Source organism: Phasianus colchicus, chromosome 1, assembly GCF_987193195.1.
Source record: "Phasianus colchicus chromosome 1, bPhaCol1.hap1.1, whole genome shotgun sequence".
In the NCBI taxonomy this organism is placed as follows: domain Eukaryota; kingdom Metazoa; phylum Chordata; class Aves; order Galliformes; family Phasianidae; genus Phasianus; species Phasianus colchicus.
In genome coordinates, this window is record NC_143436.1 from 7,179,083 (window position 1) to 7,204,468 (window position 25,386).

General features: G+C 40.3%; 1 protein-coding gene across 7 annotated transcripts in view; it reads right to left on the bottom strand.

Annotated features, from left to right (window-relative positions):
- The window catches only part of USP6NL (USP6 N-terminal like), a 136,205-nt gene that overhangs the window by 95,718 nt on the left and 15,101 nt on the right, over nucleotides 1-25,386 (bottom strand). For 3 of the 7 annotated variants that reach the window (XR_016463828.1, XR_016463829.1, XM_090134585.1), the window contains exon 1: nucleotides 11,879-12,977. The exons of the other annotated variants lie outside the window; for them this stretch is intronic. Coding sequence is in view for 1 of the 3 variants with exons in the window: in XM_090134585.1 (XP_089990711.1) it covers nucleotides 11,879-11,951 (73 nt within the window). In the remaining 2 variants the exon portion in view is untranslated. Of the gene's footprint in view, nucleotides 1-11,878; nucleotides 12,978-25,386 lie in introns of those variants that run through there. 7 annotated transcript variants of the gene reach the window in all.

The following is a 25,386-nucleotide window of genomic DNA, read 5'->3' on the forward strand; positions in this document are numbered from 1 at the left end:
TATCAATATATACATCAATATATATGTCATATGTATCAATATGATCAACATATCAATCATATCAACATCATATCAGTAGGAAATGAAGCAGATACACCAACTGGTACCCACGACTTGATCTCCCCAAGGACAACTGGTATCACCTTCATGCATGAAGATCATTCGTGCCTTAAAAGGAGTTGGATTTCATGATCCTTATGAGCCCCTTCCAACTTGGGATATTCTATGATTCTACAACTAAAAGCCCCCAGAGTCCTCACAACGCTCTAAGACTAAAGGCACAATTAAATTCTACACAAAACTTCAACTCCTGTAAATTGATTGCACAAGCTGCAAATTCAACATCAAGCACACATTTGAGCTATTTCCAAGCAGCAGTAGAAAACACCTGCAATCCAGTGGAGATACTGCAGTAATATTTGGCAAACAAGACTACCAGAAGAACTCTACAAGCTGAATATCAATGAGCTTCTCCATACGGACAGAGTCTGCTCATGAGTGCTGCGGTGAGTGAGCCTGTATTCATTTTAAAACGAAGCCCCTGCACGCACACAGAGCCTGCAGCTGCCAGGTTGTAGCATTTATATCGCACTCATCACTGTGGCCTGCAGTGAAGAGTTAAGTGACCGTGACTAATAACCACGACATCTGATACAGGTGTCTCCTGGAGAGGAGTGTGAGCAATCAGGCGTCTCCGTGTATGTTTTTCTTTTCTTTGTTTGAATACGTTGCCATATAATAATGTGACAGGAGATAAGAGCAGCAAAACGAAACCTATCAGCTGGGACCTGACGTACAAGGGAGAAACTGCTCCCACCGAGGACCTGCTCTCTCCAGGTACAGCCAGAAACTGCTTCGTTAGCTGCTTTATTAGCAAAGAGACAGCAGCAGACTTGGGCATCTGTGTACTTCTTTTCCCATTTCCACCAAGAATTTAATTAACTGACATTAATTAAGTTTTCTGTTTGATCTGGAAATTCTGTTCAAATTAACATTTTTATGGCTAGTTTAATACTAACCCTGACAGATCATTTCTGTTGGAAGGAGCTGCTTGTGCTTGCAATGAAAGAGACAAAACAAGACAGCCTATTCCACTGGGAAACAAACAGTTTTATTTCTTGTTAAATATAACTAACTGAAGGGGAATAAAAAAGGAAATGTTATCTGACTTGAGAAGTCTGGATGCTTTGCTTACATGCATTTAGAAGCTCAAGAAGACACATAGAAACACCTTACAAAAAACCAGATAAAACGTCCAGGAAATCTGTGACTGGTGGATATACACCAAAACATTATCTGAGCCACCAGCCTGCTGTAATTATCTGCTGTAGAACATGTCCAGCTGAGACCCTGTCACTTGGAAACATTCACTGTATTTTGTGTTACTAAAAACAAACAGACAAACTTCCGAGCATCCATCTCTGCACTGTTTCTTATCCCCATCCACTGCAATTCAACAAACAAAACTGTCACCTTCTTTAGTTGTAAGTGTATTAAATATTTGTAATAAATAAATCCTGTGCAACTGATAAGCATAGAGGCTAACACTTGTTTAGCATTATATTCCAAGCTTCTGAAGTATGAGGATAAAATACCAGAAATTGAACAAGGCCAAAAAAAAAATCAATAGGTCATTTCTCATTGCTTTAAATGTGCAGATCTTAACAGCACAAGATCATCATTAAGAAAAAAAAAAAAAAACACTCCCCTACAGTGTCAGATAGAGTCAACATTATGCTTTGAGTGTCCACAGGAAGTAAAAATCTGTATGCATGTAAAAATAACATAGCACAATTGGCACGTTCTTACCAAAATCAAGGTCAGAAAACTGTGTTTGCTTGAACTATGAAAATGCAAGGCCAAAGGAGGTTTGTTTTTCTAGACCCTCCACACAGAGCAAATGTCAGACACTGTCAGTGCACTGATTTCTCAAAAGCCTCCATGACCCAGAACTCCATGATGGAAGGACACCATTATAAAATTCATGCCACAGTAAAAACAGAAGGGCTACAGAAGGAAAGCTACACAAACAGCCTTCCAACCACGTTCAGATCCAGGCTGGAGATCTCTCTGCTCTGAACTTACTGGACAAATGCTGCCAGGAATGCAAAATTACAGCCTCTATTGCAGCGTCACTAAAAACAGGAAAGCAAAAACACCCACCCCAGCAGCTCGAGTTCAACAGTATGTAACCCATTAACCTTCTAAAATGTTAAGCAAACACTTGCATAAATCACTAACTCCACAGACACAGCTGTCCTCTTCTTTCAAGAAACCCAATAAAGCCACCTTGTTTCCAGCTGCTCCTCAGGCTTAGCTGCCAGGTTTCCCCTGCTCCTGTGAAATCATGAAGAGGAGTTCTGTGTAAGTACTGCTGCTCCAGGCCAGCAACTGCCCCGTGCGTTACACCACCTATGAAGTCTAGACAAATTTAAAGACGAAAATGATTCTCAAGGCCAAAATATTCATAAGGGATTTAACAGGAGGTTTTGTCTTCCTTACCCACAACTCAGGCAGCAGCTGTGACCAAATCAATGAGTATCAACTGCAAAAGGCTCTGTAGGGCACAGAGGCATCCCACTGCCTGCATGATGTAAAACCACATGACAGCCTCTTACCAAAAGAGGATAAATAGCAGCTTACAGCAGTACATAACCACACAGTCTTTGTAGCTTGCAGGTAGTTTGCTTCCATTTTTTTTTTTTTCATTTTTTGTCAATAAAGACTTGAACTAAAGCTATACTTACATTGGTGGTTTTTGACATTAACTGAAGAAGAAAAATTTGATAGATTTACTAAATAAATGAACACAGTCCACAGCTTGCAGCTTACTTTTACTTTACATTTGACTGTTCCAGATATACTGCAGAAAAATTGATAGGGGGAAGAAAGAAAAACATGGAAAAAAAATGCAGCAGTTAGCACTTACAGCAAGTGAAGCAAAAACACAACTTTGACTGTAGTTACCTGCAGACATCCTATATTCAGTTTTTATCACTGTTGAAACTTGCTCCAAGATGAAGGGCAGCCAGTGCAACTAACCAAAGGCATTGCAGTTCACCCCCAAAAAAGACTGGAATCAAACTGGAAACGGAATCACAGAATCATTAAAGAAAAGACTGCTGAGTTCATCTAGTCCAAGATTATAGCACTGCTTGTCAGGGAAGTAGCAGAGTTCGGTTTTCTCCCCTTATGCCCTTTTGGCTACATAGGAGTACTTTATTTGATAGGCATTAAAAAAAAAAAAAAAAAAGTCAACTTCATCCTCAAGCAACTTCACACACCTTTGGGGAGTAAAGGATGAAGAGGTGGCAGAGCCAGGATTTAGGAAACTGCCTCCCTGCCCACCAAAAAAAAATCCATTACATACTGAAATAAAAATTCACAGCATAAATCTGAAAAGCAGCTTTCTTTACTTCAATTCTTGTAAATCAGCTCATTTCAGTTAACTAATACTATTACAGAAAGGAAAATGTCCCTCATTTTTTCCATAGTTCATCTATAGCTAAATCAAATTCAAGCTATCTGAGACTATTTTGCTAAGTCATAGATCAATTCAAGATACATCGAAGTACTTTATTAAATGATGCTAACTAGCTAATAATCAAAGACCAAATAGACACTAAAGTCAGTCATTAACAGCTACACGTGGCTAAGTAGCACTGTGACCTTTCTTAATCACAGCATCTGGCACTACACAAATGAGACAACATTTTAAGCATTTTTTAATGAAGTAAAAACAACAATAAACCCTTAAGATAACAAGTGAAAGAAAAAAAGCCACAACATATGTATATCTCATGGAAGTTACTACTATTCAAAGTAGGAACAGTGAATGTCAGCTTCAGAAATAGAACATATCTGATAATAATCATGCTGATGAGTGTCCAGCTGTACAACTGTACTATTACTTGTATATGCAACATTTTGAGGCAGAACACCTCGTACTCACAATTGCCTGTCAAATTTCAGCAGTACTTTGCCCTCGTATGAGCCAGCATCAGTGTGAAGGAAGCTCACCCCCGCGTTTATTCACACCCCTCCTGGGAGCTGGCATGCACATTTGTGAGCCTGCCTCAGCAATTAGGGTGGTAAAATAGATCAGGATTAAAATTGCCTCAACAAGAAAGAAATTTATGGTAACGTTCAGACCATGTTCCCCATTTAAATCAACATGACTATACAAATTGGGATGAGAAGAAACAGCAGAAGTAAGGAAGGACTACATCATTAGGAAGAGCCACTGGTGCTAATGTTAATTACCTGTAAAACCATTACCAAAAGGCATCTTCAACTTCAACACAAAAACAATAAAGTCAGTAGATCTTGTTGAACTACAGTTCAATTTTGTCATATCAGTAGAACCTTAGTCATGGTAGGTAATGAATTAAAAATGCTTATATGTATTGCAGAGGTGTATAATACAAAAAAATGACACCGACTAACGTGGGCAGAACTTCTCATTTCAGGAGAAAAACATAAGTAAATAAATTCAGAGTCACAGAATTATAGGTGATAGAAGAGACCTCTGAAGATGGTGGAGTCTAACCCTCCTTCTACAATTAACTCCCTGATACAGACTTGGCAGCCCAGTCCTTTTTGTTACTGTTATTCATGATCTGGATGAAGGAACTGAGCGTACCCCTCATAAACATATAAATGTAATCAAGTTGTGAGGAAGTGTTGACCTGCCCAGGGGTTAGGAAGGCCCTACAGAGTGATCTGGACAGGCTGAATCAATGGGCTGAGGCCAACTGTATCAGCTTTAACAGGATCAAGTGCTGGGTCCTGCTCTTCAGTCACAGCCCCATTGCAATGCTATAGGTTTGGGGCAGAGTGGTTGGCAAGCTGCTTGGTAGAAAATGATCTGAGAGCACACTAGTCAACAGCCAGCTGAATGCGATCCAGCAGCGTGCCCAGGCAGCCAAAAAATTCAATGGCTTCCTGTCTCGTATCAGACAAAGTGCCATCAGCAAGACTATAGAGGTGATTGCTCCCCTGTACTCAGCTCTGGTGAGGCTGTGCCTTCAGTACAGTGTTCTGTTTTGGACTCCCCACTACAATAAACTGAGGCCATAGAGAACATTCAGAGAAGGGCAATGAAGGGTCTGGAGCACAAGTCTTACAGGGAGTGGCTGAGGGAACCACAATTGTTCAGTCTGGAGAAGAGGGGGCTCAGGGGAGACTTTATTGCTCTCTACCACTGCCTGAAGGAGGTTGTGGTGGGGGGGAGTCAGGTAGCAGTGATAAGAGGAGAGGGAACGGCCTTCAGTTGTGTCAGGGAAGATTCAGGTTGGATGTCAGAAAAAATTTCTTCTCAGAAAGTGGTGATGCATTGGCATAGGCTGCCCAGGGAGGTGAGGGAGTCACCATTTCTGGACGCGTTCAAGAATAGGGCAGGTGTGGCACTGAGGTGTGTGTGCTAGTTAGCATAGCGTTGACAGTTGAATTAGTTGTTCCTAGAGGTCTTTTCTAATCTTAATGATTCCAGACTTATGTGGAGGGGGGGGCAGAAATCATTATTCCCTCTCTTCACTCCATTCCAGCTCTAACAAACAAAATGATTTCAAACAATAGCATACAGGCCATACAGGTGTAGCACACTTATCTGGACTATAACTATTTCTTCTTGTGTATTCTTCACAAATACACAACTTCAGTTCACATGACTGTAAGGAGGAAATGCTGAAGTCAATAGACTGCCTTTCAGCAAGAGGTCACACTAAAAGTGTAGTTAAGATCAAGATAAATGACTTTCACATCAACTTTTTCAGGTACACGATACAAATTAAGACTCATTTAAGTACATTACTTCCTAGATACAGTCAGAGGAGGCTGAGCTTTTTCTTTGGGTTCTTTCAAATCTAAATGCCACAAAGTAATATTCTGTCACTCAGAAGACCACAGGATATGAGAGGCAATCATTTTTCAAACAAAAAACTGAGGAAAACTGTATACATAATGAAGTCACAAGAAGTGGAAAAATTCTTGAAACTGATCCAGAAGGTTAAAAAAAAATCTGAACTTCATTTCATTTACTTTAAAACATGAGTTATTCCTCTCTACTACATTCCTTTTCTAAGTTCAGTTGCAATGGAAGATAACACATGATCCATTTATGAGAAATGGTGCAAGATTAGGAATACCAGAATTGTTTTGTTTTTTTAATACCCCCAGGAAAAGAAAAAAAAAAGAAGGTAATCTATGAAAGTGTTACTGATTTGTTCAGTATTTTGGTTCTGGCTAAGGAGTAAGGAGGAAATAAATCAGAATCTTTATGGTTCAGGATGTGAATGGACACTTAATGCAGTGACGTCTACAAACTAAGCGTTGTCTCTCCTGATCACAGAAGGGCTTTGCAAAGAAAACTTACAAACAGAAGGGCTGGGCAATCACCAATCTGATCAACCAATGAAGTTTAACAAGAGCCAAGATCTGCATCCAGCATCTGGGACAGGAGAATCCAGATACATTCACAAACCAACAGACCAAAGAATGGAGAGCAATCCCACAAGAACGGATCTCAGTGTTCTGGCTGACAGCAAGTTGAATCTGAGTCACTAGCATGCCCTGGAGCCAAAAGAGCCAACAGTACCCTGGGGTGCACCAGGCCCAGCACTGCCACCAGGCAATGGGAGGGACTGTCCCACTGTGCTGTGTGGCTTCGCCTCCAGGACTGGGTGCAGTTTGGGTGCCGGAAGATAAGATGGACATAAAGCTATTAGAGAGCATCCATCCAAAGGAGGGATATGAAGGTGGGGAAGGCCTGGAGGGCCAGGTGTGTGAGGAGCAGCTGAGGTCCCTGGGTTTGCTCAGCCCAGAGCAGAGGAGCTGAGGGGAGGCCTGATGGCGGCTGCAGCTCCTCACAGGGAGCGGAGGGCAGCGCTGAGCTCTGCTCTGTGTGACAGCGACAGGGCCCAGGGAACGGCATGGAGCTGTGCCAGGGGAGGGGCAGGGGGTGTTAGGGAAAGGGTCTGCACCTCAGGGCGGTGGGCATGGAACAGCCTGCCCGAGTTCAGGGAGTGTTTGGACGACGCTCTCAGACACAGGGTTTGGATTTGTGGTGGAGCTGTGTGGGGCCAGGAGCTGGACTTGATCTTGATGGGTCCCTTCCAGCTCAGGATATTCTGTAGTTCTGTTATTTTTTTAATTTATTTTTTTTTAATAATTATCAGTCTGACTAGAGGAGAAATCACAGAAGATCTACTCTTATAAACACCAAAAACATTAGAAGAAAAAAAGCAAAGCCACAGGCCAAGCATAACACGAATTGAAATGCTTGGCAACCACAGTCGATTATTCATCTCAAAAATTTCTCCAGAATTTAAGCTTCATACTGCATGCTTCATTCAGTCAACTTGTGCTATTCTGTGAAAAGTTTCTTGCAAGCAGTCTCCATTAGCACACAGCTCTGCTCTTAGGAGATTCCAGAGCAAAAAATAAAAAATTAAAAAAAAAAAAATCATGAAGTCCAAAGACTTTGCTTCTCATTTTAAATAGACATCTCCACAGAATTAATTTCTACTGTATTTGTACGAAAAAGAAGGTTGTGTAGAGAGAAACAAACTCCTATCCATAGATAAAGAGAAGAAAGGGTTTAAAGGCATTGCTGCACTCACAAAACAAGTCACTTCATAAAAAAATGCTGTCTAAGAAATAGAAGAGAAAGAAAAAGTATATAATGCTTCCTGAAGAAAAGCAGGAAGGAAGAAGAAAAAAAAATTCAGTTAACCCTGAAACTTCCCATAAGAGGCAAAAATCTCAGCACGCCGTGCACCAAAAGACAGTAGAACTAGGAAAAAGAAAACACCACAGGTAGTTGCTGCAGGACCTTTATTTCCTTCATCTTACAACTAATCAACCAATCACCCTGCAAAAGAAATTGACCAGAAGAAAAACTGCAGTTTTCTTGCCAAGTCTAAGTCTGGAATGTAAGGTTCTACCAGAGTACCATCTGGCAAGTGAATTCAGGAAGAATCTTCCAAAGCGTGAACTATTATTATTGGCACATTTATACACAATTAGCCTCGTCTGGCCCAACATTTACATACCTTGTATGCCCACATTTCCAGAATGAAAAATATCTTTGAATCTGAAGGTATTTGTAAGCTGTCTAAAACCTAAAGAGACTGAGATAAAATGTGTACCTCAAAGAAACACAAGGGATTCCCAAAGAGCATCGTTCTCTTTGGCTTACAGCCCAGTTCACTGCAGTGACCAAATACACACATCCTCAAACCTAAGTTTTCTATTTAGTATTTCTTACTCTAAAGACTGCATGTCTTTGCAATACTGTGATTGTGATTCAGTCATCTGCTACACATATTTCAGTGCAGTATCTTCATTATACTCTAACTAAAGGCTATCTGTGAAAAGAACAAGGGGAGAAGATGTAAAACAAGAATGTCTTCATTATTTGAAACAACTTCAATTTCAAACAGAATTCCAATGGTGAAAAAAGTCAACAGTATATATCAATACTCCTCATTGATTCACCAGGAGGAATAACATTCAAACCATTTATTTTCCCCCAGTTCAAACAAGTCTCAGATCTTGTGAAATACATGGCCTTGAATTAGAATGCTTATCAAGACAATCTTATATGGACACGATTTGGGACTTTATCCAAAGGCAGGCTTTCAAGGTTATAATTTGTTCAAGAAAGCCAAGGCTCAAGAAATAAAACAGTGACAAGTCCTTTACATTTCTCTACTTTCTTTACAACTTCATGTTTACTTTCAGTCTTACAAAAAGTGGTAAGGTAAGGTCAGGTGTTACCTTTTCTTCAATAAATGAAGTAGCAACGTTTTTCCTTTAATTTTTTCCTTTAAACTAACCTGCTGTTACTTTAAAACTAAAAGAAACTAAATTCACACACAGCTTTCACTGTAATTGGAAGATTATGGAATATCACTATCGAGGATTTTGGGTTTTGGAAACTTTTGGCATTCAAGTTTTAAGCAGTGCATCAAGAGAGCATGAAAGTGTACCTTAGACATTACATACCAAAAGTTGCTGTTTTGCTTACTGCAGGCCTTGCTAACAAGAACTTCACAGGGCTACTGAAGAATTTTCTGATGTGAGCCTTTGCAACAGCCAAACACTACATACAAAACCATAATCTAAGGACTTGCAGCTGGGAGACAAGAATAGTACTCTATTCGTAAACTACCTATCACATTCTTCTGATATAGAAAATGAAATCTAATTTAGCCATTGGCATGGGTCACAGCTACAGTGAAAACTAACTCTGACTGTAGCAAACAATTAGACTCAGCAACTTTGGCAAGCTGTTCAACTACCCTATTAAATCCATATCTAAACCCATGAAATGCTAAGAATGGGTTCCTTTTAAATAACATTCTACAAGACTTTCTTCAGCAGGGATTGAATTTTCCTCTCCACAGTAGCTACACTTACTTGTCTTATAATAAGCTTCTGTTGTTGAATCACAGATGCAAAATGACATTTTCTTGGCTAATAACTGTGTTTCTGGGTCTCAGCTGAAAATAAGCTTTGGGTAAACGGGAAGCTAGGGCAATCCTTCCCCTCACAGCCCTGCATGCTATTTATAAAAATCATTATAAAGTTAGAACATTCAACTTCAAAGAGGGCAATTTTTAAATGAGGTAAAACACAAGAAACAGGCAATTAATACATTATACTACTGTGCAACATTTGTCTCCTGAGTGCTAGTTAAGACCCTAGTGAGGAATACAGTCCTCTTCCACTCCACATGCAAACTGGCCCTGCAAGAATCCACCCAGGTATTTCTTGGGTTCCCAGTTCTCATGGCAAAGGATAGATTTTTTAAGAAAATTTAGACCTTAGAATTTTACACTTCACTTAAAAACACATTCTAACAAAAAACACTTTTTTTAAACAGGAAAAAGAGGCTGCACCCAAGGAATGAGATTAAAAACCTCTAAACTTACCAACACTAACTCAAAAGCACATTTGCAAACACTTCACATATCATCCTTCATGTCTCTATGAATTCACCTCACATTCACACTGAGCTTCCTAGCAACTCTTCCTTTACAAATACATTTTTCCATTTACTGAAAACAATAATGAGAATGAGTCACTTCTGTAGAATACAGTCCTTCCCATACACCAGATGCCTAATATTGCGTGCTGGGAGAAAGAAACCCTGCTGCCTACTCAGATTGCTGTATTTATTACAGAATTCTGTCAGCACTTTGCATCTTTTATTGATGTTTTCTTCCATACGTATGAGATTTTCTTAATGTTAGGAACTTAATATTGTCTGTAAAGTTTTACAACCAAATTCTCTAAGAGCTAACATCTAATTAGCTCAGTTACTAGCAGCCTGAGAATACTGCCCGAACAATGACCAAAAAGGGTCTGAAATAAAGAGGGGAAATAAAAAAAAAAAAAAAAGAAAGAAAGAAATCACACAGCTTTACAGCTCATTTCTGAGTATTTTGTTACATTTTTCAAGGCTTTCACTTCCAATTCAGATGCATCAGTTTGATGAAACATAATTTTATATTTTTGCTGTTATCTTTTTAAACCAGCTCTCACACACCTCCTATGACAATCAAGCCTGACTAGCGGGCTACACTCAGAATAGGCAGCAACTACTGACTGTTCCCTTCGTGCTTCTCTGTAATAAGTGGAGCATAAGTAAACAAATCAAAAAAAGATGATGTACAGAGAACTGATAGCAAGCAAAATTATTATACAACTGGTAGGTGGGATGTTCAACCAATCATTACAGAATTTTAGGAAGCAATTCAGAAGTTTGACTTCATGAAATGCATGTCTTTTTTTCTGACCGGAGATAATATTGTGGGCTCCAGTTCTGCCTTTAATTATTTTATTTTCTTAGAAGTGTTGCATTAACTAATTCCTTAGAATTACAGCAGCCTGATATCTTTAGACCAGCAATGTAAATTACAGATACTTGCCTTTAGCCACAGATTACATGTAACAGCAGAGCAGAACAACGGCACGGCAGCAGGCACACACAGATGCTATAACCTCTAAATTATTCATGATCTATTCACTATAAAATGAACTGGCCACTGAAAATTAATTCCAGTAAGAAAGGAATGCAGTTTCAGATAGCTTCATGAATTAGTTTATTCCTCTACAAACCCGATATCGAGCAACTGCAAATAATTAAGATGTAAAAGTAAAAATGAACAGTAGAAGAAAAAAGTGTTTAATGAGTTCCTAATTAGATAAGCATGCAAGATACCACAAAAGATGGAACTAGCTTACGGAAGAAAAAAACAACAAACATTCAACACACTGAACAAAAAAAGAATTTAACATCATTAATTTCAAACAATAAGTGTATTTAAAGTAATGTTTTGTACACTCACGAGAGCCGTTTTGGATTCTGAAGTTAGCTGTAATCTCAAAATAATCTAATTGTAAAACCTAAACAGCAGAGCAGCTGTGGACTCTCAGTCCATCTCATTTCCATAAGCACTAAAGAAGTCTATTTTTGTTTTTATTTTCATTTAGAATACTTAAGATTCTATGTGCTACTCTGATGGTAGATTATATAGAATACAGTTGCTATTTTCACAGCCTGAGCCATCCAGACATGGAAAACTGTTTTAGTACAGAAAAATAAGGAAAAGATCTTCAGAACAATAACAGCAGTTACAAATGCTGACAAAAACTCCATCTTCAGCACAATAAACGTCATCGGGATTCTCTTTGGGAAAGCTGCAGTTGCAAAACGATAATAATTAGGCTTAATAATTCAAAGCCAAATTACAGCAGCTCTACACCCCACAGAAAATTTTAAATATGCATATAAGTACAACCAAACTCCAAAAGATTTTTGATCTATAGCAAATCACTCAGAAAACTGAATATATCCCAGTGCTGCTCTTACCTTTCTTAGCAGCATCTGCTCTCCGTCTTGCTGGCGACACCAGATCTTTTACAATCTGAAGCACTTGAATCATTGCTCCTTAGCAAAATCAAAGAGACCAGATAGCCCCCTACAATTCCAACAGGTTTCATTACTACACGTCATTAGGAGGCTGCCTTCAGCATGCTCAGGCAAAACGGACGCAGGAACAACTCCTCTACCTTCAGAGATAGATTTCTGCCTGACGACTCTACAGGCTGGGGTGATGGATTTAAAGTGACTTCAGCACAAGGAGACAAAAATCTGCGAGCAGTCCTAAATTTCTACAGAACATTTCAAGAAATTATTTGTAGAGTAGAATGCATACTGATTTCCCTAAATAAAGTTTAAAGGGAACATTCACACCAAAATTGACTGAAGAAAACACCTCTTGAAATGAATTCTGATAGAAGCAACACACACCCCCCTAAGCTTAGTATTTAAGAATAGTGTCTGAAAACTCTTTTAAAGTCCGTATCAATTCATGAAATTTCATGTCATGTTTTAAGAGAGCTACCGGTGCACTGTAGAGCCAGCATCAGATCTGCAAACAGAACTCAAATCTACCCTGCTAAACACATTCGGGCATCAGCAAGCACCTACTAAAACAAGTCTTTCTGTTCCTTCTTCTCCCCCCCCTTGAACACGCACCTCTGACACCCCTGTACGTGACTGGAATCCTCGCACATAAGGAAGCAGGATGGAAATCCAGGGGGCATTTTGGGCGTCCTTCTCTCTCTCACCACCAGAGGCCCAGAGAACAGTTTCAGCTAAGGTACTATCATTACTTCTGGCAGGTAATTTTAAACAGACAAATTGCAGAACGTGCCCCATAACACTTTTAATGCCATTTGGAAAACGTACGAAGGCACTTCAGAAAGCCCTTCTGTCAAAGGCTCTACAGAGCAAAGGAAAAAAAGTCATGAGAAATGTCTCCCACGACATCCTTATAACGAAGCTGAGGAAGTGCGGGATAGATGAGTGGACAGTGAGGTGGGTTGAGAACTGGCTGACTGGCAGAGCACAGAGGGTTGTCATTGGCGGTGCAGAGTCTGGTTGGAGACCTGTAACCAGCGGTGTTCCCCAGGGGTCGGTGCTGGGACCGGTCCTGTTCAACATCTTCATCAATGACCTTGATGAGGGGGTAGTGGCCACCCTCAGCAAGTTTGCTGATGATACGAAGTTGGGAGGATTGGCTGACACGCCCGAAGGCTGTGCTGCCATTCAGCGAGACCTGGACAGGCTGGAGAGCTGGGCAGTAAGGAACCAGATGAAGTTTAACAAAAGCAAGTGTAGAGTCTTGCACCTAGGGAGGAATAATTCCATGCACCGGTACAGGTTGGGGGATGACCTGCTGGAGAGGAGCTCTGCAGAGAGGGACCTGGGTGTCCTGGTGGACGACAGGTTGGCCATGAGCCAGCAGTGTGCCCTTGTGGCCAAAAAGGCCAATGGCATTCTGGGGTGCATTAAAAGGAGCGTGGCCAGCAGGTCGAGGGAGGTGATCCTCCCCCTCTACTCTGCCCTGGTAAGGCCTCATCTGGAGTACTGTGTCCAGTTCTGGGCTCCCCAGTACAAAAAAGACAGGGATCTCTTGGAAAGAGTCCAGCGGAGAGCCACAAAGATGGTGAAGGGCCTGGAGCATCTCCCCTATGAGGAAAGGCTAAGTGAGCTGGGTCTGTTTAGCCTTGAGAAGAGAAGACTGAGAGGGGACCTGATCCAGGTCTATAAATATCTAAGGTGTGGGGGGCAAAGTGGCGAGGCCAGACTCTTTTCAGCAGTGTGCGGAGACAGGACAAGGGGAAATGGCCAGAAGCTGGAGCATAGGAAGTTCCGCACCAATGTGCGCAAGAACTTCTTTACAGTGAGGGTGACGGAGCACTGGAACAGGCTGCCCAGGGAGGTTGTGGAGTCTCCTTCTCTGGAGATATTCAAGACCCGCCTGGACGCCTACCTGTGCGACCTGGTGTAGGGATCCTGCTTTGGCAGGGGGGTTGGACTCGATGATCTCTGGAGGTCCCTTCCAACCCCTACGATTCTGTGATTCTGTGAAATTGTGTTTTATGCTGTTGCATTAAGTAACTGTCAGGCTCTGTGAATGCTTTTGGAAGCTGAATTGCTGCATAGCACTGTAAGGCCTCATCTATACAAAGCAAGCAATTTAGGAAGCCAACTATGTTTTCCAAAAAAACATTAAATTAGAACAAACACAGGCCCAACCAGGGCTCAAGATGTATTCTCTGGCCTTTAGACCTTCTGTTCCCATTGCTTAAGTGTTAGATGTGGGAGAGGTCATTTCTTTCCATTCCAGCTCCTGATCACAAACATCTTAGATCTTACAGTTGCTGGCATATTTATCCACATGCATGTTGGTCTGTTGAAACACATACAGAGTAGGCACAAACTGTTTCTGTTATGTTAGGCTCATTTACATCCTGCCCATTAACTCACCCCTGCCAGAAGTAATAACATTCTGAAGTACTATTGTATTTGGCTTGGCAAAACAAAGACAACTAAAACCATCATCTCTGACAAGCCGTCCAATTTCTTGTCCCACCCTGCAAGTACATCCACTCAACTGGAAGCCTGGAGACAATTACTGAGCAACTATCAATTATCTCTTCCCAAAAAAAGGACTCTTCGAGTCATCTGGAATGGAACATTAACTCTTTACATAAAGAATAACTTCCAAATTCTGTACATAAACTTAAATGCCAGGTTTCTAACAAATAACTTCATGGTCATTTTTTCCTTCCACTCATACATATAAAAAGATATTTATAGGAAAAAGCTATAATTTCAGAACGTTTAAACAAAACTTAATGTAGAATTGTCTGATTAAGGTGACCTGCAGGTTCTTCAGATATACTTCCAACATACCTTCTGTAAGAGCTTTCCCATCATTATCTTTCTATGATGTATTCTTTAATCTAGTTTTCAAACAACTTGTCTTTCAGTTAAAGATATAAACTCAAAGGAACACCACTGCATACAGCTAAATTGCACTGCAAATTTATCCTGAAAAGCTGCTTACGTTTACAGTTCACATAAGCATACAACTACCTTTAAAGCATTAAAAACTTCTCCAGGTCTTCGATAGAACTGCACTAAGGACAATAAAGAAAAAAAAAAGTGGTATATTCAAATCCTCAGTAGTAACTTAATAAATACCTAACTAACTAAAGCATGAGTATACCTTACAGGTCCTGAAGACGACAAAATAACTGAGGCAGATCAGCAAAGTTCTCAAGTGTTGGTGTAATGAGAGGATGGTGGACTGACAAAGAGTAACAGTAGGGAAGAGGGAGAAGGGCAAGAGAAAAGCAGACCTATAAAGCATGTTTCCTACTTGCTCTTGTGTCACTGCTGTTCTCATAATTCAAGAAATGAGCCATACTGATAGTAAAAAAGAGAAATATTACGCTTTGATAGCTCTGAGTTAGCATGCAGAAAAGGGTTACAACTATTCCCTGCTGGGAATAGAGAAGTTGCTCCCTTTTCTTCAAAGCTATCCCTCCTCATTGATGATTAACTGGAAAAGGTTTCTTACATGATTTCCAGGCCAAATAAAAAATAAAATAAAAAAACCCACATACTAAAGCCTGCAGAACTGCCTTTAGAAACACTTTTATCTCATGGTCACCAACATCACCCTTTCCCGAAGGGAGTTGTGCAAGAATTCCAGGACTAGAAACCATTCTCACACATACCTGCCCTTCCTCAGTGTGAAAGAAGTGCAAAGATGGCACATGCAGTAGTTTTCCTCTCATTTCTGTTAGAAAAATGTCATTTATAATAAAAAAGCAAGCTTTAAAATGAACTTGGGAAACCATAAACAGGATTACTAAACATCTTGTTTACAAGAGAACATTGATAAACAAGGAAAAGTGTTACATTAAAACATGACACTTTGATTTAAGCAGATTCTCTTTGAGTCATGTTGCAATACTCAATGCATACCATGTGGATTTCTACTAATCACTTGCATTGTCAGCAGCCAGTTAGCTGAGCAACGGGCACTTCTAAATGCTCTTGCATTCTGCTTTTGTCCCTTAACTTCAATAATTTAGGGCATACAGCAATCACACTCATTACAATTCATTTCATCAGAGTGATAATGAGAAGGAGCAGTTAACCAGGATTAGATTTTATGGATCACTGTGTGCAGCCCTTGACCTCTCTCAACCATAATAAAGAGTACGACTTGCATCCTGATTAGTTGGCTGCCATCACTCAAAATAAAAACGTGTCTATTAACGTAATTATAATTAGCTGGTCTTTGAAAGCAGTTGGTTTTAATAAAGCATACTGCCAGGAGGCAACACATAAACAGCACAAAGGATGCTACAAAAATATAGCTCAGTAGATATATGTCTAACTATAGTTTGCAAAAAAAAAAAAAAAAAAACCTAAGCTTGAGCAAAACTTAATTCTACTTCTCTTATTATAATTTAAAGTGTTTATATATTCATGGCATTGTGTCCAGGCTTTTAAAAAAAAAAAAGAAAAAAATTATGAACACTCAAGTTAACCCCAAGCAGCACTGCAGCTATCTCAAGTCACCAGTTCTGCCCTCATTTGCAGAAAAGAAAATGTACAAGCTAGAGAGAAAAAAAAAAAAAAAAAGCAAAACACCACTGAAACAGCTTGAGGGCATTTATTCATATGGACAATAGTTCTGCACACATTTATTTGAGATGCAAAGTTATCGTGACCATTCTTTTTCCATCTCACATCAACCTGACCTGGTTAGAGCTCAGCTTGCATACAGATTATTCTGCCACATCTCCACAGAAACACAGGCAGTTCTGTCTTCAGAATCCTCAACTATGCTTCCAGTACAGCACAGCAGAATTATGTGTTTGTCCTTTTCCCTATCTGCTAAACTCCAAACATGGTTAAGATACAAAGCATTAAAGGCTGACAGACCCAAAGAAACAGTTCATAGCACTAAGGCAGAGATAAATCCAGGGAAAGCAGCCATGGCAAGGAGTCAGGCTGAGCTCCATCCTGAGGCTTTCTTCTTCAATAAATGCAGAACCAAGCTTGAAGTTCAGCCACTGCCATCCAGAAAGAAGTTAAACGTATCCATGAAAGTCTCTGATAGTACTGCAAAAAGTGCAGTCTGATATTAAGGGCAGTAGATGGGGATTTTAGTAGATGGGATCCACGTGCTCTTTGAACCCATCTTTCTACACCTGTAAAATTCACAGAATACCTTACAGAGTCAGGAGGACTATCCATAACAAGGGCTATAAAAAGTCAAGCACCAGAAACAGCAAAGCCAGTTGTTCTTAATGATCAATTTGAAAGTTTGCTTTAAAAGCTGCAGTTTAAGAAGCTACACACAGCAGAACTGCTTTGCCTCCCCTCCCATCTGAGCAAAATAGCTCAGAAAAGGAAGCAGATTTTAAGTACTAACAATAATTTTATAAGCAATTTTCAGCATTAAAATAGCTTAAAAAGATTAAGGAAATGTAAATAAAATACGTTATTTGGGAAAAGACTCCTGAAATACTAAGGAGGAAAAATCCATTATAAAAACATTTGAATAGTGAATTCCCAGTACATACTTCCTTGTATAAAGTGACTCAGTTCAGTACAATCTACCCAGCAACTAAGTCACAGCAACACCTAAAATATCAATAGGATTTTGTTTTACAATTACTCCTCTCTGACTTTTCCTGTCACAGTTGGTGTTCAAATGAATATCTCAAAATAATAGGCATTGAGCTCTATGACAAGCAATATATCTTCACACAAATAACTATTAAAGCAGTAGTAAAGTGAGTTATCCATCCTTTCTCACTAATATTTTGAATTAATTTTCCAATCCATGAACTGAAGCCTACAGTTTTCATTCATCAGATATTAAATAATCCACTCTAGATAGAACAGGAGAATTCACATCAATAACTAACCCCCACCCATCTCCCAGCAAATCTCTGAATCTCTGTTATTTTCTACAGGGTATTCTTGGACAGTAATGAACTGTAGGGAACCAGGAAAAAGACAAGCAAAGAAAACCTAATGTTCTCAAGAAATCAGATCCAGAAATCTGGTAGCCAACCTGGTAAACCAAGCTAGTGATAGTAGTGATAGAACTGTGTTTGTTATCTGAAGCATTCATTTTTCAAAAAAGAATGACTGCTTTTGGCTATGTATTCTGCAAATCCTCCATAAAAATAAATGAAATATGGCCACAGTCTTCTGACAGATGGAAGTATAGAATCATCTGTGTTGAAAGAGACCTTCAAGGTTATCAGTTCTAACCATCAGCCTGACCTAACACATCCCATTGCTCAAACCATGTCCCTTAGCAGCACATGCAGCTTTCTCCAGGGACAGACACCACCTCTTTCCTGGACAGCCCATTCCAGTGCCTGATCACCCACTCCATGCAGAATTTCTTCCTAATATCCAATCTAAGTTTCTCTGGTACAACTGGAGACCATTTCCTTGCACTCTATCCCTTGTCACCTGAGAAAAGAGGCCAACATTCACCCAGTTGCAGCCTCCTTTCAGTCAATTGCACTGAGTGATGAGGTCTCCCCTCTGCCTTTTCCATGCTGAACAACCCCAATTTCCTCAGTCACACCTCATAACTTTTTTTTTCTAGTTCCTTTACCAGCTTCACTTCTCTTCTCTGCACACACGAAAGCAACTCAACATCCTTCTTGTAGTGAGGGGCCCAAAACCAAACCCAGTATTTGAGGTGTGGTCTCACCAGCGCCCACATATAAGGAGACAATCACTCCCCTAGTCCCCTGGCCACCATAGTTCTGATGCAGGCTAGAAGCCTTCTTGGCCACACAACTGGCTCATGTGCAGCCAGCCACAACCAGCACCCCCTGGTACTACTCTTCCCCCAAGCCTATGCTGTTGCATGAGGTTGTTATGAGCCAAATGCAGTGCACAGAATTTAGCTTGGTTGAGTGCCATACAGGTGAACTCATCCCATCCACATCCTTCCGCAGTCTTCCTATACTCAAGGTCATCAATCCCTGCCTATCCAGGATTCTACAGAGCAAGAGTTAGTAAATGTTGAATTCTATTTAATTTGCTCACTGATTTTTTTTTTAGGTTTGCTACCATTTTCAAAGTATGAAAGTACGGCAGTAGTTTTTGAACAAACACAGATGACCCTCTTTCACAAGCTGTCTTTACAAGTCTACAAACAGAAAGAAGCTTGACCTAGACAGAGGGTGAAAAGCTAATAAATAACAATAACAGTAAGTGCACTGATTAAAAAAGAGGCATTCATTCACAGTTGATGTTTTTTTTCTTTCTGCTTAAACACACGAGAACACCATTCATTACATTCAGGATCAGGATTGAGAACTGCAATGAAGGATCAATGATATTAATTCTACCTGTTCTAGGTAAAAAAAAATATATATCATAAAGAAAAAAAAAAAAAAAAAAAGAATAAGTAACAAAATCCAAATGGAAGAGGAAAAAAAAGAGAAAATAACATAGGTAAAACAGGCAGCCATTACTGCACTGGTTGAAGTTTTAAAGAAATAAAACTACACATTACAAAACCCTGCAACTGCACAATACTCCTACTGTTCTCCTTGTTACTCAAGTCATGTTCTTTTTGCCCCCTCAGCTCTTGCTGCAACACATTCTGCAAGTGGATCTAGATGATAATGAGCAGACAGCAACTTTCCCAGAGAGCCACAATGAAGAGAAGGGAACTGCCTGCACAGATCACTTTTATCATCTTCCTGGTAAAGGGACAGCACACGGCAATGAAGATGAATATCAGATATCTGTGTTCAAATACAGCTTGATGCACTGCTCCAAAAAATCTGATTGTAATTATTGTACATTGTAATTACAACAAGAGAAAGGTCTCAATCCTTTTTTATCCAAGAAGATGAAGCACTTCTGCAATTTTGCATTTCCTGGATTTCAGTTGTCATCTTAGTATCAACTGACAGATTTCTTCAAGCCAAAGGATATTATTAAAAATATTTTGCCAAAGGTAAGCATTGGAAAAAAAGCCACACCAGAAATTGAGAGGTAGCTTCGCAAATGCAAAATTGAGGAAATGCTGCATCTTCCATATGGAAAACACATGCATTTTTATCAAGCCTGAGTATTTGTTTTGTGTAGCAAATAATCTGTAGAAGGATTTTTTTCTCTGCAATAAAACCCCAGTGCTGACAAGATTCTTGAACATTCGGGCCTAGTCTACCACTAACCAAGTATCTATGCACACACACTACTGATGTTACACCATTACAAACAGAGGAAAGATGTTAGCACTGCAAAAGTAAGCGAAGGAAGTTACCCTGAAGGTCCCATTGTCAGAAGTGATCCACCTTCTGTAAGGAAGTGTGCCTGGATCTGTTTGCTTATTGCAGTTGTGTCTTAATGCCTGGCACCATTACCTGCTGTCTTTCAGACTTCTACCTTCCACTCTCCTTGTACATTCACTCAGAAAACGTATACGCTTTTAAAGCATATTTAAGCAATGTATTTTAAAAGCCAAGCACAGTGATTAAAATTGGAAATGATAATTACATTAACCATGACTTCTTATAATCCTAGAGTTTTAGTGGGAATATGTATTCTGGCTAAGTAGCTAATTGAGGCTATCTCTGATTTGCCTCTGTTCTTAAGAATAGATTTAATTTAGTAGTGCACACTAACTAGAATGTTAAACTTGCTTTGAATTCAATCCTATTTTCTACAAACTACATATACAACAGCAATTAAAGAATTCTCCTACTTCCCTCATCAATGAAAAAAATCTCTTGGGAGCACCTGGGCCTCTCAGCCTCACTGCCTGCAGATAAGCAAGCCAGTGCTTATCAGAGGCAGCAGTGTGAAACAGATTGCTTTGTTCACAGAATCACAGAACTGCAGGGTTGGAAGGGACCATCAGTAGATCACTGAGTCCAACAGCACTGCCAAAGCGGGTATCCGACATTAGATCAAACAGGGAGGCATCCAGACAGGTCTTGAATATCTCCAGAGAAAGAGATCCCACAACGTCTCTGGGCAGCCTCCATCACCATACTGTATAGAAGTTATTCTGCATGCTTGAATGGAACTTTCTGCGTTCAAGTTTTAGGCCATTACTCCTTGAGCCTTGCCTCATCCATTTGCCTCCCACCTACCTTTAGATACACAAAGATATATAAATATTTATAAATGTTTATCAAATACTCTGTTTTTTCCCCAGGCTGAACAGACCCAGGTTACTCAACTTTCCCTCACGCAGAAGATGCTCCAAGCCTTTTATCGTCTTTGTGGTCCTCTGCTGGACTCCTAAAAGATCCCTGTCTTTCCTGAACAGCAGAGCCCAGAACTGGACACAGTAGTCTAAATGTGGCCTCACCAGGGCAGAGCAGAGGTGAAAGATCACCTCCCTCAACCTGCTGGCCACGCTCTTTTTACACATCCCAGGCTACCATTGGCCTTCTTGGCCACCAGGGCACATTGCTAGTTCACAGCCAACCTGCTGTGCAATCTGCAAAGCTGTTCTCCAGCAGGTCAGCCCCAACCTGTACTGATGTGTACAGTTATTCCTCCCCAGGTACAAGACTACACTTGCACTTGTTAAACCTCATCAGGCTCCTCCCTCCCCAACTCTCCAGTCTGTCCAGGTCTTGTTGACTGGTAGCACAGCCTCCCGGCGCATCAGCCACTCCTACCAGCTCTGTATCATCACCAAACTTGCTGAGGGTGGACCTTCATTCAGGTTCACTGATGAAGGTGCTGAACAAGATCACACCCAGCACCGATCCCTGTGGAACACCACTGGCTAGCTTGATATTAAGACAACCACACTATCCAACTGAAGAACATCTTACCTACTTCTTACAAGAGCAAAACTAAAGGAATGGTACATGCCTTAGTGCCTCAGCACCAAGTTTAGAACAATGCAGTATATTTACTGTTCTCCGTGCTCTCTCAGTAGCTGTAGAGAATTTAAAATCATGCCAACAAGTTCCAGCCAACTGTTATCCACAGAGTGAGCAAGAGACAGAACTGCAACACTCTACCCCATACTTGTGAGGCAATTTGATACGTTAACTTAACTTCCAGTGATACCGCATCAGGGCTATAGGTACAGAAACATCAGGCTATAGATAACACTGATAAGTAATAACACTGCCTTGCCATACCTGGCAAAAGTTAGTTCTCCAACTTTGATGTTACACTTAATAACCAATGGAAGAAAAAACAAAACAAAAAAAACAACCACCAAGAGTTTCACAGTGAGCTTCATATTGTTTCTTTTAATGTTTGGAGAATAAATAGGTCTTGAAACATCACTTGAAGTAACTCACAAGCCTTTGAGATAGGAAATATTTTCCTACCAGTTCGCTAAAGGAAAACCTGTGGACATTTTTGTTGCTGCTTCTGGCATAGAAAATAATATGATGGGGGGGGGGAGAGGGGAGATAATTTTTGTTTGGAAAAAAAAAAAAAACAATAACACAAAATTGACGCTCCTTAGTTTGCACCTAATCTTTCCCTCTCCCATCTTCCAGATCAGCCTCTATGTATTTCAGATACTCTTGTGGTAACTAGATGTAATTGGGGGGCAGGGAGGAAGATGCTAAAAGCTTATCTAGCTTTTACAACCAGAAACAAAGAAATGTAAGATCTATCCTCTCCTAGGAATGTGAGGAATCAGGATCTGCAGAATTGCATGGCTACTAAGTATGGCTATAACACAGCAATGATGATAAGAACAGCTACACCTGGCAAACTCACTGCCAGAAAGTCTGGGGCAGAGCAGGGAAGGAGGGCTACGATATTATAGCGTTTGTACAACTCAGAAATAGCAGTGTCACAAAAAGAAAGGTCCTCATACAGGGCTGTAAAAATTCTGGGGGGGGAAAAAAAAAAATAAGCTTCTTAATGAAAACAGCAAAGCTGATTTAGAGACTTATTTTCCTGTCCCTAACAAATTCCGGGAAGTCCAACTCCTGCTCGAAAAAAGAGCTCTGAGTGAGCCTTTCAGCACTCTGCCATGGAGTTAGGCTGATTTTCTAAGAGCTTTTCAAGGGTAAAACAGAAAGGCTGCATTCAAGAATGCTCTCCTATGGCAAACCAAAGTGCTTTATTAAAACAAAGTGCCCTTTTACATTAACGTTCTTTCAGATTAATGACTGTATTGGCCAAAAGCACTGCAGATTCTTCAGCACATTGATGTGCTTTCTGTTTCGGATAATAATTGATTATGTTACACAGCATACAGCGTAGAAAGGGGAAAAAAAGAGGAAAAAAACCCACCAGGCATCAGCTTCACAAGCCAGGCTGCAAGTCCTACACAGCTCCCTGCGTACTTCAGCAATCTGGAACAGGGTAGAACAGGGATACCAACAGCCTGGAAAAAATGCCAGTGCTATCTCGTCCAGTTCCAATTTTAAGAATGAAAAGCCCTTAATTACAGAGGGGTGTTTTCACAATGAGAGAGTAAATTAACCTTATAATCAGCTGCTTGATAGGATATCATCTAAGCACAGCTACTTCGTTTCCACAAACATCTGCAAAAATCCTCTGACTACAGAATAGACAACAGATCAGATAGTTTAGGGAATATCTTAAATTTAAATGAACATCGCCAGTCACAGAGCCAGCAATTCTGCAGGGATCACTCATATTACTGCGCTGATGATTATAACCCAAACTATTTTCATGCAGAGGGTGATGAAGCACTGGAACAGGTTGCCCAAGGAGGCTGTGGATGCCCCATCCCTGAAGGCATTCAAGGCCAGGCTGGATGTGGCTCTGGGCAGCCTGGTCTGCTGGTTGGTGACCCTGCACATAGCAGAGGGTTGAAACCAGATGATCACTGTGGTCCTTTTCAACCCAGGCCATTCTATGATTTTCCATCCCTGCTACAATTCAAAGTGGTCCCCTGTTAAAAATTACATCAGAGCAGGTTTTTAAAACGCTGTCAAATTAGCTTAAAATAACTGCACATCCAGCCAGGCAGGTATTTTGTCTCTTGAAAATGAACATAGGAGAAACAATACTAAATGAGGTAACAGCTCGCTTTTTTTCTTATTTGTGACACAGTTACACTACTGAGCAGCAATAGCTTCATTTTTCCAACAGTATTGTACATTAGTCAATCAATTGAACACAAAGGGAGAACAACATGACTCACAACAGGTAAAGAAAGTCTTTAAAATCACCTCTCAGTGCTGCTTTTCAGCTCATTTCCAACCCTTATCTGACTAAGCTTTTGCAAATCCTCTATAGTTCACTGGGAAATTAAAACAACGCTGTGATGTTTCATGCAGCAGCCTCTAGAATGTCCTCTCTGCAATGACTGAAACACTGCTGTCCTGTGGCTGCACGGTGCCTTATGCAAACAAGTGGATGCCTGCCCAAACATCCTCACCCATAGCTCTTGTTTTTTGGCTGTATTTTAGCTCCGAGTTCCTCCACGCTTTCCCTTCAGAGTGGACTTGAACACCATACTTGACTTATCACAGGAATGAATAGGATCCCAGACCTATGAATTGCTTACATAGTGGTGGATACTTGATACTCACTCCAGAGAACAAGGTTGCAGTGTTCCTTGCTACTTGCTCTTCTGCTGCAGGAATACCAACAACCCGCAATAAAGGCATCATTGTGTGACATTCTATTTAAGGAGTTCAGAGACAGACCCAAAAGAGACTAAGATTTAAATTTACCCCCCAAAAAATCTGCCTCAGAGGAGTATTATCTTGCCAAAGGCATGCATTCTGTATAAAGCAACTTATCATAATTCAGTAGCTCTCACTGGCCATGAATGAAAGCAAGAGGCAAATTTAGAATAAGGACTCCTCCTTTTGTATATACACAGAAATAAAAGAAGCTGCATATGTAAGTACTTAATTTATAAACAGAACGTTAACGACAGGACAAGGGGGAATGGTTTTAAACTGAGACAAGGGAGGCTTAGATAAGATATTAGGAGGAAGTTCTTCATAGAGAGGGTGGTGAAGCACTGGAACAGGTTGCCCAAGGAGGCTGTGGATGCCCCATCCCTGCAGGCATTCAAGGCCAGGCTGGATGTGGCTCTGGGCAGCCTGGTCTGCTGGTTGGTGACCCTGCACATAGCAGGGGGGTTGGAACTAGATGATCATTGTGTTTCTTTTCAACCCAGGCCATCCTATGATTCTACTGTATGAAAGTATATTGTATATTTAAACATCCATTACATGTTAGATGTTTATACGTATAACTTGTAATAATGCATATATTTATATTATCTTGGCAATTTCGGGGGCACACAAAGTTAATTTTAAAAGTAAGCTGTAAATAACCTTGCTTTCCCTTGAAACCATGACAAAGAATAAAACTAAAAGAGCAATTATCTAGAATGGAAATAGTAGGGAACAGTTAGTGGCTTTCTCCAGCAACACTACACAATAGGATTGGGGGAATGATTTTCAATTTTAAGAGAGGAGACTGATGTTCAATTTTAGGGGGAAAGCTTTTCACTCAGAGGGTGGTGAGGCACTGGCACA